The sequence below is a fragment of the Mustela erminea genome, chromosome 19, assembly GCF_009829155.1.
Source record: "Mustela erminea isolate mMusErm1 chromosome 19, mMusErm1.Pri, whole genome shotgun sequence".
Lineage (NCBI taxonomy): Eukaryota > Metazoa > Chordata > Mammalia > Carnivora > Mustelidae > Mustela > Mustela erminea.
Genome location: NC_045632.1, coordinates 48,268,063 through 48,283,478, shown reverse-complemented (window position 1 = coordinate 48,283,478; position 15,416 = coordinate 48,268,063). Strand labels below are relative to the sequence as shown.

General features: G+C 42.6%; 1 protein-coding gene across 4 annotated transcripts in view; it reads left to right on the top strand.

Moving 5' to 3' along the window:
• The window catches only part of LOC116580151 (ATP-dependent RNA helicase DDX19B), a 23,102-nt gene extending 7,686 nt beyond the window's left edge, over positions 1 to 15,416 (top strand). For 2 of the 4 annotated variants that reach the window (XM_032326227.1, XM_032326226.1), the window contains exons 2-12: positions 1,847 to 1,895; positions 2,737 to 2,790; positions 3,560 to 3,695; positions 4,132 to 4,224; positions 6,866 to 6,968; positions 7,496 to 7,610; positions 10,368 to 10,545; positions 10,901 to 11,138; positions 11,632 to 11,794; positions 12,471 to 12,662; positions 13,057 to 15,416. In XM_032326227.1, coding sequence (XP_032182118.1) covers positions 1,847 to 1,895; positions 2,737 to 2,790; positions 3,560 to 3,695; positions 4,132 to 4,224; positions 6,866 to 6,968; positions 7,496 to 7,610; positions 10,368 to 10,545; positions 10,901 to 11,138; positions 11,632 to 11,794; positions 12,471 to 12,662; positions 13,057 to 13,118 — 1,383 coding nt within the window. In that variant the 3' untranslated portion in view covers positions 13,119 to 15,416. The remainder of the gene's footprint in view (positions 1 to 1,846; positions 1,896 to 2,736; positions 2,791 to 3,559; positions 3,696 to 4,131; positions 4,225 to 6,865; positions 6,969 to 7,495; positions 7,611 to 10,367; positions 10,546 to 10,900; positions 11,139 to 11,631; positions 11,795 to 12,470; positions 12,663 to 13,056) is intronic. The other 2 variants (XM_032326230.1, XM_032326228.1) reach the window with 2 other exon arrangements.

Genomic DNA, 15,416 nt, shown 5'->3' with positions numbered 1-15,416 from the left:
AGGGTTTGTCAGCAGGATATGGAGAAGTGCTTTAGAGAAGATTAAAATATATTGAACACCTACTGTGTATCAGGCACTGCACTGGTCCCTTCATATTCATTATCTGTTAGTGTGTTTGCTATCATTTGGAATTAAGGATTTTTACTGTTTTCTGATGATGTCCTTTTTTTTTTTTAAGATTTTATTTATTTATTTCACAGACAGAGATCGCAAGCAGGCAGAGAGGCAGGCAGAGAGAGGGGAAGGGAGGTAGACTCCTTGCTAAGCAGAGAGCCCAATGCAGGGCTTGATCCCAGGACTCTGGGATCATGACCTGAGCTGAAGGCAGAGGCTTTTCTTTCTTTCTTTCTTTCTTTCTTTCTTTTTTTTAAAGATTTTATTTATTTATTTGACAGAGAGAGATCACAAGTAGATGGAGAGGCAGGCAGAGAGAGAGAGAGAGAGAGAGAGAGAAAGGGAAACAGGCTCCCTCCTCAGCAGAGAGCCCGACATGGGGCTCGATCCCAGGACCCTGAGATCATGACCTGAGCCGAAGGCAGAGGCTTAACCCACTGAGCCACCCAGGAGCCCCTGAAGGCAGAGGCTTTAACCCACTGAGCCTCCCAGGTGTCCCAATGATTTCCTTTTTTGCCAATTTCCTTTCTTGCCATTCTCTCCAATATGTTCCCCCCTACTTCTCCCTCCCCTAACACCAAAGCAGAAACCCCAGAAACTCCCTTTTCAGTTGGCAACAAAGGAAGTGTAGTTCCTCCAACCCTAACTAACCACCTATTAAAACAGACATTTGTGGGGCGCCTGGGTGGCTAAGTGGGTTAAAGCCTCTCTCTCTCTCTCTCTCTCTGCCTGCCTCTCTACTTGTGATCTCTCTCTCTGTCAAATAAATAAATAAATAAAATCTTTAAAAAAAAAAATGACTACTCTTTAAAAAAGAAAAAGAAAAAAAATAGCCATTTTCATCGTTACCCATCACTAGATGAGGTCCTAAGCCCCACTTAATATTTTATGATTAGAGCACCTGCTTTGTGCTAGATCCAAAGATCAATTAAATAAAAATATTCCTGTCTTTAAGGTATTTTCTCCCCCACCCCTAGCATTTATGAGGTATAAGTGACAAAAGTATATTTCATTCTAATAGAGGAGAAAAGTGCCATCACAATATGCCTAATTTATGGTGTTTGATCAAAGTCCTAATAATTCTTTGAAATGTCTCTTTGCTCTGTCCCTTCCTTTGTATTCCCACTTCAGCTAGGTATTTTGATTACACAGTGTGCCACGATGCCCCAGACTGCTCTGTTTAAAATATTAGATTTCCACTACAAGGCAAAAAACAAGGCAACCTGAATATGAGGGTGCGTATCTGCACATTGTGGTCCTGCAGCTCAAACCTACAGTGCAAGGGAGCGGACTCCCACCCACACACGGTTTTTGTTGCAGCCCTCCCCCTTGAAGTTCTCTGTCTGAAGTGACTGCATTTTCCAGTATCTTTTAAATTTTCCTGTCGTTTGGAATATGAGAGAATGACAAATGGTATTCTACTGAGAGTCTTTGTAATCAGGGCATTAAGCAAACTCATAAACTATAATTTTCTCTAGGGACTGTAATTAGGAAGTGTGGATTTTGAGTCATTTGTGTAACCAGTTTTTTTCTACTGCTGTGTTTATGGGAAATTTTGTTTATTTTCACTCAAACATTTAGTCGACTAAAGGAGCCCGGCAGAACAACTTAATGAATAGATCTTGAGAGTGGCTCATTTCTCCCCAGCTTCACTGGGGAGGCTCTGTTGATACAAAATCTTTTAAGTGATTTTCCTGACACTTTCCCCCCTCCCCCCATATTCTCCATTTAGTTGAGCAGCTTGCATCTTAAGGAAGAGAAAATCAAACCAGATGCCAATGGTGAGTAAAAGCTAGTTTGAAAACAAATGTGATTTCCTTTAGTATTTCTGCTTTGACATAACTCTCTGGAAAAAAAGTTGTGTATGTACAAATAGGGGGCTGGCAGATACTGGCAGTCATTTGATTTAGGAACTAAACTGGATTGTTTTGCTTTGTATTGTGCTTAAAATAAGCATAGGATGCCTAAGTGACTTATTTATTACCAAACTTATTGCTGACCATGAGAATATACAAAGTATGAACAACCTAAGAGTTAACCTATTATTCTGAAATCGTATCTACCCAAATCCAAGATTTCCATTAAATTTTCATTGATGATGTACATATAGTGGGCGGGGGGTAGTAACACCTACCTCATTCCAAATTCATTTACAATCTTTTTCTGTAATTTTTTCATAACTACAATATTGTGTGAATATACATTTCTATTAAACAATTTATATACATAGAATCTTAATGGCATTATAGTGTTCAAAACTGATGAAATACGGTTTGCACAGATATTCCTCTGTTGAGCATCAAGGTGGTTTGTGATCATTGCCTGCTGTGATCATCTTTCTATAACATTTCAGAAATACTGATGCTATGAGGGAAAGTCCCATTAGTGTTTGATGTACCGTGAGAGGATTCGGAAAAGGAAACAACTGCATATAAGCAACACTGTTTCATACCTTTGTTTATTTAAGAACAATAAAATGGTTTCATCTGTGGCTTGGTTTCCTCATTTATTGTTCTGCTCCCCAGGCCTTTTACATTTCTAGTGTCTCATAGAATTTGAACTGTCTCTGCTGTTGGGTATAGTATGTGATATTGAATGACGGCCACTTTGTGTCTGATAAAGGTGCTGTTGTCAAGACCAATGCTAATGCAGAGAAGGCAGATGAAGAAGAGAAAGGTAACAGCCTAGAGCTATACCCATGAGATTCCACCATCTTAAGACAATAGATTGTTACCAGGCTTCATTTTTAGACCCAACTTGGCTTGACTTTAAAGGGAGTCATATTGCTAACACTCAACATGGTTGCTGATGAAGGAATTCTCAGTGGTTACATTTTAAAGAAATTTTACTTTGAACAACTGATGGGACTTCAGCAGCAGCAGCAGCAGGAAATAAGCCCTGAATGATGATCTTTTACAGGGCATTATAAAAGAAATTTTAAGTTGAATCGCCGTTGTCTACTAAAGTTAATGCTACTTGAACACATTAAAAGTGGATAACAACATACAAACAACTTATATGATATCAAGATACAAACTTTGTTAATTTCTGGGGTTTGTTTTTTTTTTCATTGTTGAGATGTGCTGGCCAAGCTAATAATTTTCAATGTTCTGTTGAGCACAAAGGAGGGAGTCAATACTTGGGTTTACATAGGAAGAATAGATAACCTCCAGAAAGGAGGGCTTGATAGAGAGTCCTGGAAAGGAATAGGAGTCCCCAATGTATGACACCAGTATCAAAACCTTTTTCTTTAATAAAGCAATTTTAATTCTATTTATAAATCAAAACTATGATATATCCTGAATTATAAGTCATAGCATACATACATGTAAGTGCTTAAAGTGCCAATGAGAAGTGAATTCAGATGAGCTCATGGTGGATTTCATGGCCTTTAAAAATTCTTTGCTTAAAAAAAATATATTCTTTCCTCTCTTTTTCCTGACAGAGGACAGAGCTGCTCAGTCCTTACTCAACAAGCTGATCCGAAGCAACCTGGTGGACAACACAAACCAGGTGGAAGTCCTGCAGCGGGACCCGAACTCCCCGCTCTACTCCGTGAAGTCCTTTGAGGAGCTTCGGCTGTGAGTGATTACTTTTGGACTCTCCCCTTTGTGTTAGATACAGATTAACATTGTTAGTACGTGTACATACGTGTACACACACACACTTTTTTTTTTCACAGCAGAACATTTTTAGCTAATACAAGTTTATCTTTTTTACTTTATTTATTTATTGGTATAAAAGGTGATTTTATTAAAGGAGGAGCACAGGATCCATGGGCAGAAAGAGCTGCTGCCAGCCAATACAAATTTAATCAAAGAATTTAGCTACTTTGGGCTATTAAGTAAAATTTCTAGCTAAAGTGAATTGTGCAAAGTGCACAGTTCAAGTATTATTAATTGTAAATAAACTGTGTGTAACAATAGTAAGAAAGAGAGAAAAAAAAAATCCCTCGGATATCTGGCTTCTTTCCTCAACCAAAGAGATGGTGACTTTCATCTTTAACTGTTTTCCCAGGAAACCACAGCTTCTCCAGGGAGTCTATGCCATGGGCTTCAACCGTCCATCCAAGATACAAGAGAACGCACTGCCTTTGATGCTTGCTGAGCCGTATGTGTCCTGATAGAACTCTACCCCATTTTTAATTTTCCGTTTTTTAAAATTTCTATTATTTTAAAAATCTATACTAGGAACACATGTTTATTTTAGAAAAGTTAGAAAATAATTTAAAAATAAGAAAAATTGTTTGTAATCTTCCCCAACCTACTATACTAACATTTGGAGACTTCTAGACTTTTTAAAAATAAACTCACATATTTATACCTTTTTTAAAAAACGGAACCATATAAAATCTTACGTGCTTTTTAAAAAACTTAGTGAGATGATCATCCTTTGTTGGTAAATAAACATTTATCATTCATACACACCTTGCTTTCATTAGATGGATAGATAGAATTTATTGTGTCAGAAACAGTAAGCAAAAACCAAACAGGGTTCTGGGAGATCAGAATAGGGTAATTACCAAGGTTGTTTTGTAGTGCAGTGCTTTTCATACTTTCATAGGGACATGAATCTCTTAGGAATTTATTAAAATGCAGATCCTCATTTCAGTCCCTCTGAGGTTCACTATTTCCTAGAAGCTTCTAAGTGATGCTGATGCTACTAGTTTCAGACCACATTTTGAGCAACAAGATTCAAGAGCATGTGGAGCTTTTCATAAAAACAGATCCCTACATTATATATGATTATGGAAAGTTGTATTGCATCTGATCCTAAATCCTGAAACTCCTTTCATAGAGTCTAAAAAGAGAAATTTTAGGTCTATATTAAAGTTTTCTTTGTTCTGTGTCAAAACGGTGCCTTTTTTCACTTGATCTTAGCCAGAAGCCTGAGAAGCAATTAGTGACTTTTTTCATAATGAATAATGTCTTTTTTTTTTTTTTTTAAAGATTTTATTTATTTGACAGAGAGGAATCACAAGTAGGCAGAGAGTCAGGCAGAGAGAGGAGAGCGCACCCGATGCGGGACTCGATCCCAGGACCCTGAGATCATGACCTGAGCCAAAGGCAGAGGCTTACCCCCCTGAGCCACCCACGCACCCCAAATAATGTCTCTTTTTAACTTGACATTTTGAGCATCTATGAAAGCACTGGGATCTATAAAAAGCGAATGACCAGTGTGAAACAAATACTCCATTTATGCATCTCTTAAGTATGTTCAATTTTTAAAATCATCAATGTTAGAAGACACCTGAGAGAATTATCTAGTACCTCTCTAACAAATATGTATTGAGTGCAGGTGTGTAACAGATACTATTCTAGGCACTTGGTTACATTAGAAAACAAAACAGACCAAAATTCCTGTCTTTAAGGAGCATGGTCTGGAGTATAAATCATTTATTTTTATTAAAAATAAATAAGATATATAGTGTATAGTTTGTTAGATAAGTTATAAATGTAATTAATGCCACGGAATTGTACACTTAAAAGCTGTTTTTAAAAAAGGTGATAAATACTGGGGGATCTGGGTGGCTTAGTCAGTAAAGCTTCTGCCTTTAGCTCAGGTCATGATTCCAGGGTCCTGAGATCAAGCCCCACATCAGGCGCTCCCCCAGCTTGTGCTCTCTGTCTGTGGGTCAAATGAATAGATAAATTCCTTTTTTTTTTTTTAAGAAAAGTGATAGGTGATTAAAAAAAAGAAGGTGATAAAAAAAAAAAAGATGATAAATACGAATAAGAAAAAAAAACCATAATAAGGGAGATCAGGAATACTAAGGGAACTGATTGCAGTTTTCCCCCAACATTATATTATGAAAACTGTCAAAAAAAAAAAAAAAACAAAGTTGAAAGTTTTTTTTTTGTTTGTTTTGTTTTGTTTTTTTAAGAGAGAGCACACAAGTCGGGTATGGAGGAGCAGAGGGAGAGGGAGAGAGAGAATCTTAGCAGGCTCCACGCCCAGCACAGAGCCCCACAAAGGGCTAGATCTCATGACCCTGAGATCATGACCTGTGCCGAAATCAAGAGCTGGACAGTTAACTAACTGATCTATTCAAGTGCCCTAAAGTTGAAAGGATTTTATAGTGAACACTCATATGTCCCCCATCTAGATAGCAGTCACTAACATTTTACTAAACTTTATCACATATCTACCTACCAATACATAATTTTTAAGGCATTTCAAAATAGGCTACAATTTTAATCAAGTGCTTAGGGTATGATCTCATCAAGTAGGTGATGTGTGAGCAAAGCCTTGAAGGAGAAGAGAGAGTTGACATGTCATCTGGGGACAGCTGTCCCAGCAGAGTACAGAAACCCTGGGACGGGGGCATGGCTGGCTTGCTTTTGGGGCAGCCCCAAGGCTTCTGTAGTGGGATGAGTAAGGGAGCCCGTGGTAGGAGCTGAAAACAGAGAACCACTAGGGAGCCAGATCAGGTAGGACCTTGTAATGCAGAAGGATTTGCACTTTTACTCTGAATGAAATGGGGGAGTGACTGGAAGGCTTTTGAGCAGAGCAGTGACATGAGCTGACTCACATTTTAAAAGAATCACTGGCTGCCCTGTCAAGAATAAGAGATAGGGAGTGCTTTAAATTCCACTAGTCTTCTCTCTGTGGTGCTTGGTGTTTGTGGTACTAGCATGTGTTAACTACTGCAGCAATCAAAGCCTCCTACCATAAACTCATTTATTCTTCACTGTTACTAACTAAAAGGGTACTTAAGATGTAAGCCCCTAAACAATGTTTTCTTGTGCAGCCCACAGAACTTAATTGCCCAGTCTCAGTCTGGTACTGGTAAAACAGCTGCCTTTGTGTTGGCCATGCTCAGCCAAGTAGAACCTGCAAACAGATACCCCCAGGTAAGGGCTTGGTGAATTTGGATTTTCTGTCGATGTGTAGCTAGAAATTACATGTGATGGATTGAAAGCCAAAATGCATATTACTTTTTACATAAACAGAACCCCTTGTCGAGCACAAACAATATGGTTGACCTTCTGGTAGCAACACGCATCCTGTTCCCTTTCCATGGTTTGCCAGTTCTGAGATATTGCTGATAGGCTTGGCACCTTTACCTTCAGGAAAGACCTCTTCTATCTACAGCTATCATCCTCTGGAAAGTTCTGAGAACTTCCTGAGTAAATGAAAAGGAAGCTAATCTCCACCTGAGATTTCAGATCCTTGTTCACATGTGGGTTTTGTATTCCTATAGCCAATAGCTATTTTCAAGTGTATTTACCCAACCAGAGTTCTAACCTGTGACTTTGCAGCATGAAGAATCAAATGGCTTGCACTTTAATGTTCTTCTTCAGCCTCAGCTGGAGGAGTAAGTCCTGATGGTGATTCCCCACTGCCCTTGAGATCTCACTCTGCACTTTCTCCCTGCCAGTGTCTGTGCCTCTCCCCAACTTACGAGCTCGCCCTCCAAACAGGAAAAGTGATTGAGCAGATGGGCAAATTTTACCCTGAACTGAAGCTAGCTTATGCTGTCCGAGGCAATAAATGTGAGTATGAATATGTGATCCTAATTCATTAAGCTAACAACTTCTATTTCTTTTTTTTTTTTTAAGACTTTATTTATTTGACAAGAGAGAGACACAGTGAGAGAGGGAACACAAGCAGGGGGAGTGGGAGAGGGAGAAGCAGGCTTCCCAACAAACAGGGAGCCCGATATGGGCCTCAATCCCAGGACTCTGGAATCATGACCTGACCCGAAGGCAGACGCTTAATGACTGAGCCACCCAGGCGCCCACAACTTCTATTTTTAAAAATTTCAAAACATACACAGGAGTTGAAATAATAAAAATTAACATTTCACTTAGACTTGAAAACTTGACATTTTGCTAAATTTGCTTTATGTGTGCATGTTCTGGGGGAACCATCTGAGAGTAAATTGCAGACATTGTGGTATTTACTCCTAAATACTTAAGCCTGGAGGCACCTGGCTGGCTCACTCAGGAAAGCATGTAACTCTTGACTTCAGGGTTTTGTGTCTGAGCCCCACATTGGGTGTAGAGATTACTTAGAAATAAAATCTTGGGGCATCTGGATGGCTACCAGTCGGTTAAGAATATGACTCTTGATTTCAGCTCAGGTCTTAATCTCAGGGTTGTGAGTTCAAGTCCCACATTGGGCTCCACAAACAGAGTGGAGCCTACTTAAACAATTTTTTTTTAATCTTTTTTTTTTTTTTAAGGATTCCATTCATTTATTTGTCAGAGAGACTGAGCACAAGCAGAGGGAATGGCAGGTAGAGGGAGAATGAGGCTCCCTGCAGAGCAAGGAGCCCCATGTGGGACTTGATTCTGGGGCCCTGGGATCATGACCTGAGCTGAGGGCAGATGCTTAACTGACTGAGCCACTGAGGTGTCCCTTAGGGAAATCTTAAAAAAAAAAACTTTTTTAATAAATACTTTAGCATGCATCTCACAGTAAGGACATTCCTTTTTTCTTTTTTCTAAGATTTTACTTATTTATTTGACAGAGATCACAAGTAGGCAGAGAAGCAGGCAGAGAGAGAGAGGAGGAAGCAGGCTCCCTGCCGAGCAGAGAGCCCGATGTGGGGCTAGATCCCAAGACTCTGGGATCATGACTTCAGCCAAGGCAGAGGCTTTAACCCACTGAGCCACCCAGGTTCCCCACAATAAGTACATTCTTCAGGATATCCATAAAACCCTTATCACAACCAAGAAAATTAGGAGATTCTCTAATAACTAGTATCTAGTCCATTTTTATTTTTCCCTAATAGTCCCAAAAGTCCCATGGTCTTTATGGCTGTTTTGTTTTTGAACCAAGATCAAATTGGTGTGAATGCACTGCATTTGATGTTGTATCTCTTACGTTTCCTTAAATCTAGAATAGTCCCTCCACCTTCTCCTTCCCCCTACTTCTTACTTTTTGAATGGTCCAGACCAATTGCTTATAATACTGTACATTCTGGTTTTGTTTAATTGCCCGATTTCTTTTTAATGTCATTAGAAGAACAAAAATGTTCCTGAACATTCATGACCATTAACTCTGGCATTTAATTTTTTAATTGAATTATAATTAACAGTTTTATTAGTTTCAGCTATATAATGATAGATCAAGTCTGTATTTTTCTCAGTTCTCATCAAAATAAGTGTAACAAATGTAAAGGATAATTCCCCTTATCTATTTCACTCATCTCCCTACCTAGCTCCCCTATGGCAAATCTGTTCTCTGTATTTAAGAGTCTGTTTTTTGTTTGGAGCTTGTTTTTATTATTCTTTCTTTATTCATCGTTGTACTTTTGTTTTGCAACAAATTAACAATATTTAAGTAATATAAAAACTGTTGAAAGTTTGGCTGTGAATCTTTCACATGTGTAACTATGACTCACAAATCCACTCAGCGTACAATACCAACTAATACCAACTTGAAGTTGCTTCTAAAAAGTAATACAATTATAAAACTTAGTGGAAGATGATCATAAACTTATTACGTAAATTGGTTGCAAACTGGGTTGAAGTTAGAATGCGAGAGTCTGAATAACTTTTCTGGGAGGCAGTAATTGGTTTAAGAAAGAAGCAGCATTTATTAGCTTTGAATTGACTCAACATTCACATTTGGGCAAAACTTTGGCAGTGATTAAGAGGGAGATTGTGTATGTCAGGTCATGATTGTAATTAAGAGACTTAAATTCAATATATAGGTGCCATCTAATTCAAAACGAAGAGGCAAATCTCAGTTTCAAACCACACAGAGTCAAGAATGTGCCATGGTCCGCTGGGCATTGTTTGGGGAAGCACTTTACCTAAGAGAGGCATTTTGTGCTTCTTTGAGAAAGCAAAGCCATTCATGATGAATCCTATTTTCTGACCTGGGCAAGGGTGTGTGAAGGCAACTGGCTTGTTTGATGTAGGTGCCAGGATAGCTGAGGGGCAGAGTGCACTGGAGAGAGCGGTGAAAGTCTGCTTGTGAGAAGTGCAACCCTGGGCTGGGGGAATGATGCTGACAGAGAAGAAATAAAGATAACAACAGATCCTCCTTGAAAGAGAACTGGATGACTACAGAGAATGGACAAGAACACTACTGAAGAGGCTTTCATCTTGTCACTGTTTCTATCCTGCGTCTTTTCAGCATTATTAAAAGCTGTGGTGATATTATAACCTTACTTTAAGATATTAATGCAAACATCAAAACAGTTGACATTAAAGTACAGCATAGCTTTAGATTTTTCTCAGAGAGGAAAGCTGGCTTTACCATGGAAAATACCCACAGAAAACATCTTGTCTCCACAGTGGAACGAGGTCAGAAGATCAGTGAGCACATTGTCATCGGCACCCCTGGGACTGTTCTGGACTGGTGCGCCAAGCTCAAGTTCATTGACCCCAAGAAGATCAAGGTGTTTGTTCTGGATGAGGCTGACGTGATGATAGCTACTCAGGGCCACCAAGATCAGAGCATCCGCATCCAGAGGTAGGAACTCTTGAGTCAAGAGGAACTTCTCAGCCTCCTGATCTGCAGCATCTTCTCCTTTTACTTCAAACACCTCTTCTTGCTCCTGTCGGGTTCTTTATCTAGTACCTCCAGAAGCATTTGTTTGATGGGCCACTTCCTCATCAGCACTGACTGGGGTTGAGGAAGGAGACTTAGGGAATCTAACCGCAGCCCCATTCCTGCCCCGTGGCTGCTCTCACCTCTTCCCCGCTGTTCTCCTCCCACTTTCGCTGTTTTCCTGGGCACGTAGCCCATGCAAGCCCCGGGCCGCTGTCTTCTGTTCGTTCCAGAAGAGACTCGGGATCATGCCCCGTACCTGGGTCTTCCCTTGCAGGATGCTGCCCCGGAACTGCCAGATGCTGCTTTTCTCTGCCACCTTCGAAGACTCTGTCTGGAAGTTTGCCCAGAAAGTGGTCCCAGACCCAAACATTATCAAGTTGAAGCGCGAGGAGGAGACACTGGACACCATCAAGCAGTATTACGTGCTGTGCAATAACAGAGATGAGAAGTTCCAGGCCTTGTGTAACCTGTATGGGGCCATCACCATCGCTCAGGCCATGATCTTCTGCCATGTGAGTAGCAGTGGCAGCAGCAGCTCTGGAGGGTGTGCCGGCCCCTTCTCTCAGCCAGCGCCACCTCAGTGCTGAGGCGGGCCGGGTGCCATATGTGGCCAGAAAGGAAATGATGAATCACCTCCACCTGCCCCAGGGAGTATTCTCAGACTTAACTAACGAGTTATGAGGGAAAGACAAGATTTGAACCTTCTTTGGTCCCACTTCTTAGAAATAACTTGGAAAAAACTCCAAATAACATCCAGTGAAATAATTATATAAAACATTAGAGACTTTTGGCTCACACCACACACTTCCTAGCGGAACACTAAGATGATTTAAGTAATTAATCTAAAAAAATGACAGGGCTAGAAGTATTTTTGAAATTGGTAAGCCTACCCTGATGACTGAACTCAGCAGGTCTTCATGTACTTTTAATGGCAACAAGCCACTTTTTGCTGTTATCTTTTTCTTTAACAAGTCTCTTCATTTAAAACAATTCTGTTCTCTCCAGACCCGCAAGACAGCGAGCTGGCTGGCAGCAGAGCTCTCCAAAGAAGGCCACCAGGTGGCGCTGCTGAGTGGCGAGATGATGGTGGAGCAGAGGGCTGCGGTGATCGAGCGCTTCCGAGAGGGCAAAGAGAAGGTGCTGGTGACCACCAACGTGTGTGCCCGCGGTGAGCAGAGAATGTGTCTGTCCGCCAGGCCCCGGGTAGCCAAGGAGTCCTCTACGGGGCGCTCCGCCGGTTTGGGGGAGTCCACGTGGGCTTGGTTCTCTCCTGGAGATACCGGATTCCCCCTGCAGCTGAGAACTGTCAAAGAAGCCAGAGGCGCCGATATGCTGGAAGGACATGGAGCAGCAGCTCACTGGCCCAGGACGGTGTCTGCTCTCTTTGGGGCCCCCACGGAGGTTTCGGCTGCATTTTCTGATACTTGTGTCTAGCAGAGGCGCTCTCTCTCTCTTTTTTTTAAAGATTTATTTGACAGAAATCACAAGGAGGTAGAGAGGCAGGCAGAGAGATAGGAGGAAGCAGGCTCCCTGCTGAGCAGAGAGCCCGATGCGGGGCTCGATCCCAGGACCCTGGGATCATGACCCGAGCCGAAGGCAGAGGCCTTAACCCACTAAACCACCCAGGCATCCCAGAGGCTCTCTTCTTGAGGTCGTAATTTTGTCAGCACTTGCCGAAGTTCTCTTTCCCTCTGGGTTCTGCTGCATGCCCCTGGTCTCCAAATCCCAGAGCCGGCCTGCCCCAGACGCCTCCTTCCACCCGAAGCTGGTGTGTTTCAGCCTCACTTGGTGGGCAGTGATTTTCGGTTCCTGTCCTGACTCCTCTGCACCTGCCTTTCATGCAGGTATTGATGTTGAACAGGTTTCTGTCGTCATCAACTTTGACCTCCCCGTGGACAAAGACGGGAACCCGGACAACGAGACCTACCTGCACCGGATCGGGCGCACGGGCCGCTTTGGCAAGAGGGGCCTGGCAGTGAACATGGTTGACAGCAAGCACAGCATGAACATCCTCAACAGAATCCAGGAGCATTTTAGTGAGCGCCTGGGAATGGCCCCCGGGGAGTGGGGAAGGGTCGGTTCTCCCGTGGCCCCGAGAGAGGCCCGTGTCCTTGTCACACAGTCCCCTCCTTTCCTACAATATGGAAGTTCTCGAAGAGCACACCTGGCAAGTTTTCAGGGTCAGGGATGCAAAGGACAGTGCCCCCCTGGCCAGGCCGAGGGACCTAGGGCTCTCTCTGTCCCTCACTTGGGCACCGGGAGTCTTTGGGGTCAAGTGCAAGACTGCTGTGGCCAGAGGTATGGTCCTGTTCCTAGGCTGGGCAGAACGCTGTGTTTCCTCTCTCCCTGCCATGCTGTCCCTTTCCTGGGTGTGTGTCTCCATGGTAGATCCGCACTGATTTCTCTCTGAATTCTCATTTTCCTCCTCAGATAAGAAAATAGAAAGACTGGACACGGATGATTTGGACGAGATTGAAAAAATAGCCAACTGAGACGCTCCACCAGTCACCAGTGCCCACCCCGGCACTCCGCCTGCATGGGAGACCAGTGCTTTCACGGCACAGGCCTCGACAGTCACCACAAAGACAAAAGCACAGAAGAAACTACCTACCTCATTTTAAATTACGTTTGGACTCGACAAAAATTGTGCAAATGATGGGGGAAGGTAGAAAAAAATTGTTTACACAACTTCTGAAGATTAGGCGTGAATACAGAGAAATTTACTTTTTGGAAATTCCATCTTCTTTTCCCCCATCTAAATGCTGTGGCTAATCACTGCTCAAGATCCTTGTGGCAGCCCCTGCCTATTCTCTGGCCAGAAGTGTTCAGAACATCCTCAAGCAGAATAGAGGTGAAGAGGGACACAGAGACCCCAAGTAGGACAGATATATCAGCCAGCCGTCATGTTTGTTGTATGGCATGAGGCCTGTAAGCTGGTGCTCTGGATGTGGGGTGGTAGAGCTCATCTGAATGTTGTCATCTCCCTCTGTCCTGCTGCCCACACCAGGAAGGGATGTGCTTAGCATGGACCAAAGTGCCACCCTGAGACTTCAGTGTATGCAGATTTGTGCTGCAGGACCACAACCTCCTGGTTCTCATCAGCAGGTGCAATGGTGCACATGATTCCTGGTAGGTCCCTTGCATGTGCTTGAGCAAGGCCTGTGCACAAGTCATCGTGGAGAGTTAGCGGTGACCTGAGCTTGCCACACATCCTGGGTTCACAGGCATTTGCAGCATATTTTTTATAATCTCTATTGTCACCTTGACCCCTTAGGAGCCCCAAGCAAATAAAAGGTGATCTAAGGTTTGGATCTTCAGTGAAAATTACAGTTTCCAATCACTTGTGGCCAGCTTCAAGGCAGCTCCAGAAGTGGTCAGCAGCAGTCACAAATACTTTGTCTCCAGATCCCAGAAGGCAAGATTTGTCAGAGCTGGGGTATTATTTCAGTTATTTGTCGTCCTGGTTGTGAAGTGATTCCAAACGTCTGTGTTCACAGTTCTTGGAATACAAAGAGTGCAATAAGGGACTAGAAGGACTGTGGTCATTCACCTGTGCAAGGCCGAAGTAACTGCCAAGGAACTGGCTCCCTCCTTACCGGGCATCTTTGTGCAGAACAGTCCAGGCAAATACTAGTGATGGACGCTTTTCAGACCTGGCCTAAGCTGATGGTACCCACAGAATGACAAAGCAAGGATGAGATGAAACGGAGACCCCAGTCACAAGGAGTCCTCTCCAGTTCTTTGACCTTGATACAGAACGGCTAATTTGTCTAGGCCCAGGCCTGGAAGAGGGATTTTCTATGATGAGAACTGCTCCAATCCCAGATTATCCTTGTAAGTGTTTTCATGTTTTAGGGCCAGATCTGTTTCCTGGAAGGGAAGGTGCTAATACCAGCCTCCAGGTGGTTTCCTTAATTGGACATTACAGATGCTGCAGACAGACTGCCAATCCGCCACCCCAGTGGGCATTTGACTGTTGAGTGTTCTCTGCTTCTGGCCAACTGTGACCCACACTGGGAATCTCTTGAGAAGAAGTTTTTGTCTCCTACCCCCTGCAGTGCTGTGAACCAACCCTACAATAACTAAATCAAAGGCAATAATTAAAGGAGTACTGACTCCTCACAAAGCTGCAGGGTGACCTCCATTTCCCCCCTTCTAACAACATTTGTAACCTGCCTACTACATAGCCCTAAATCTAAGGAGGAAAAGGGGAAGGGATAGGCCTCAGACTTCTCAGTACTAGGAGTAAGTAGGTATCTGGTAGAAGTCTAGATCAACAGGTTTCCATCTGGGGGCTTGGACTCTAAGAATTCACTAGATGGGTTTCATGGAGTCTATGAAGTATGTGCCATATCTTGAATTTAGATGCATTTTCCTGGGGTGAGACTCCCAAAGGAGTGTCTTTTAAAAAGGTAAGACTCACTGTTATGCTGGCTGTGCAGTGTCACCCCAGTGTCACTGCAGTCCATATTTCTTCACGATCCATATTCCTCCTTGCCAGAGCTTGGCTCCCAGGGTTCAGTGGTCCACAGCTGCCTCTGACTATGTGCTGTTTTAAGATACCACTGATGTACTGAAAATGTACTTGGTAAGCTTCAGTCCCCAGAGTTTCTCTTATTCTTTTTGGTAAGTTCTCATGTATGGAATGATAAACTGTCCTAGAACAGAGAAACTCACCTGGAAAAAGAGATTTTTGGTCCAATGGAAGATTCTGGATATGTTCATCCATAAACAATGGATTTTTTATTGGGATTTTCTGGAGTGTCATTGAATGGCTGTGTGCATAAGAA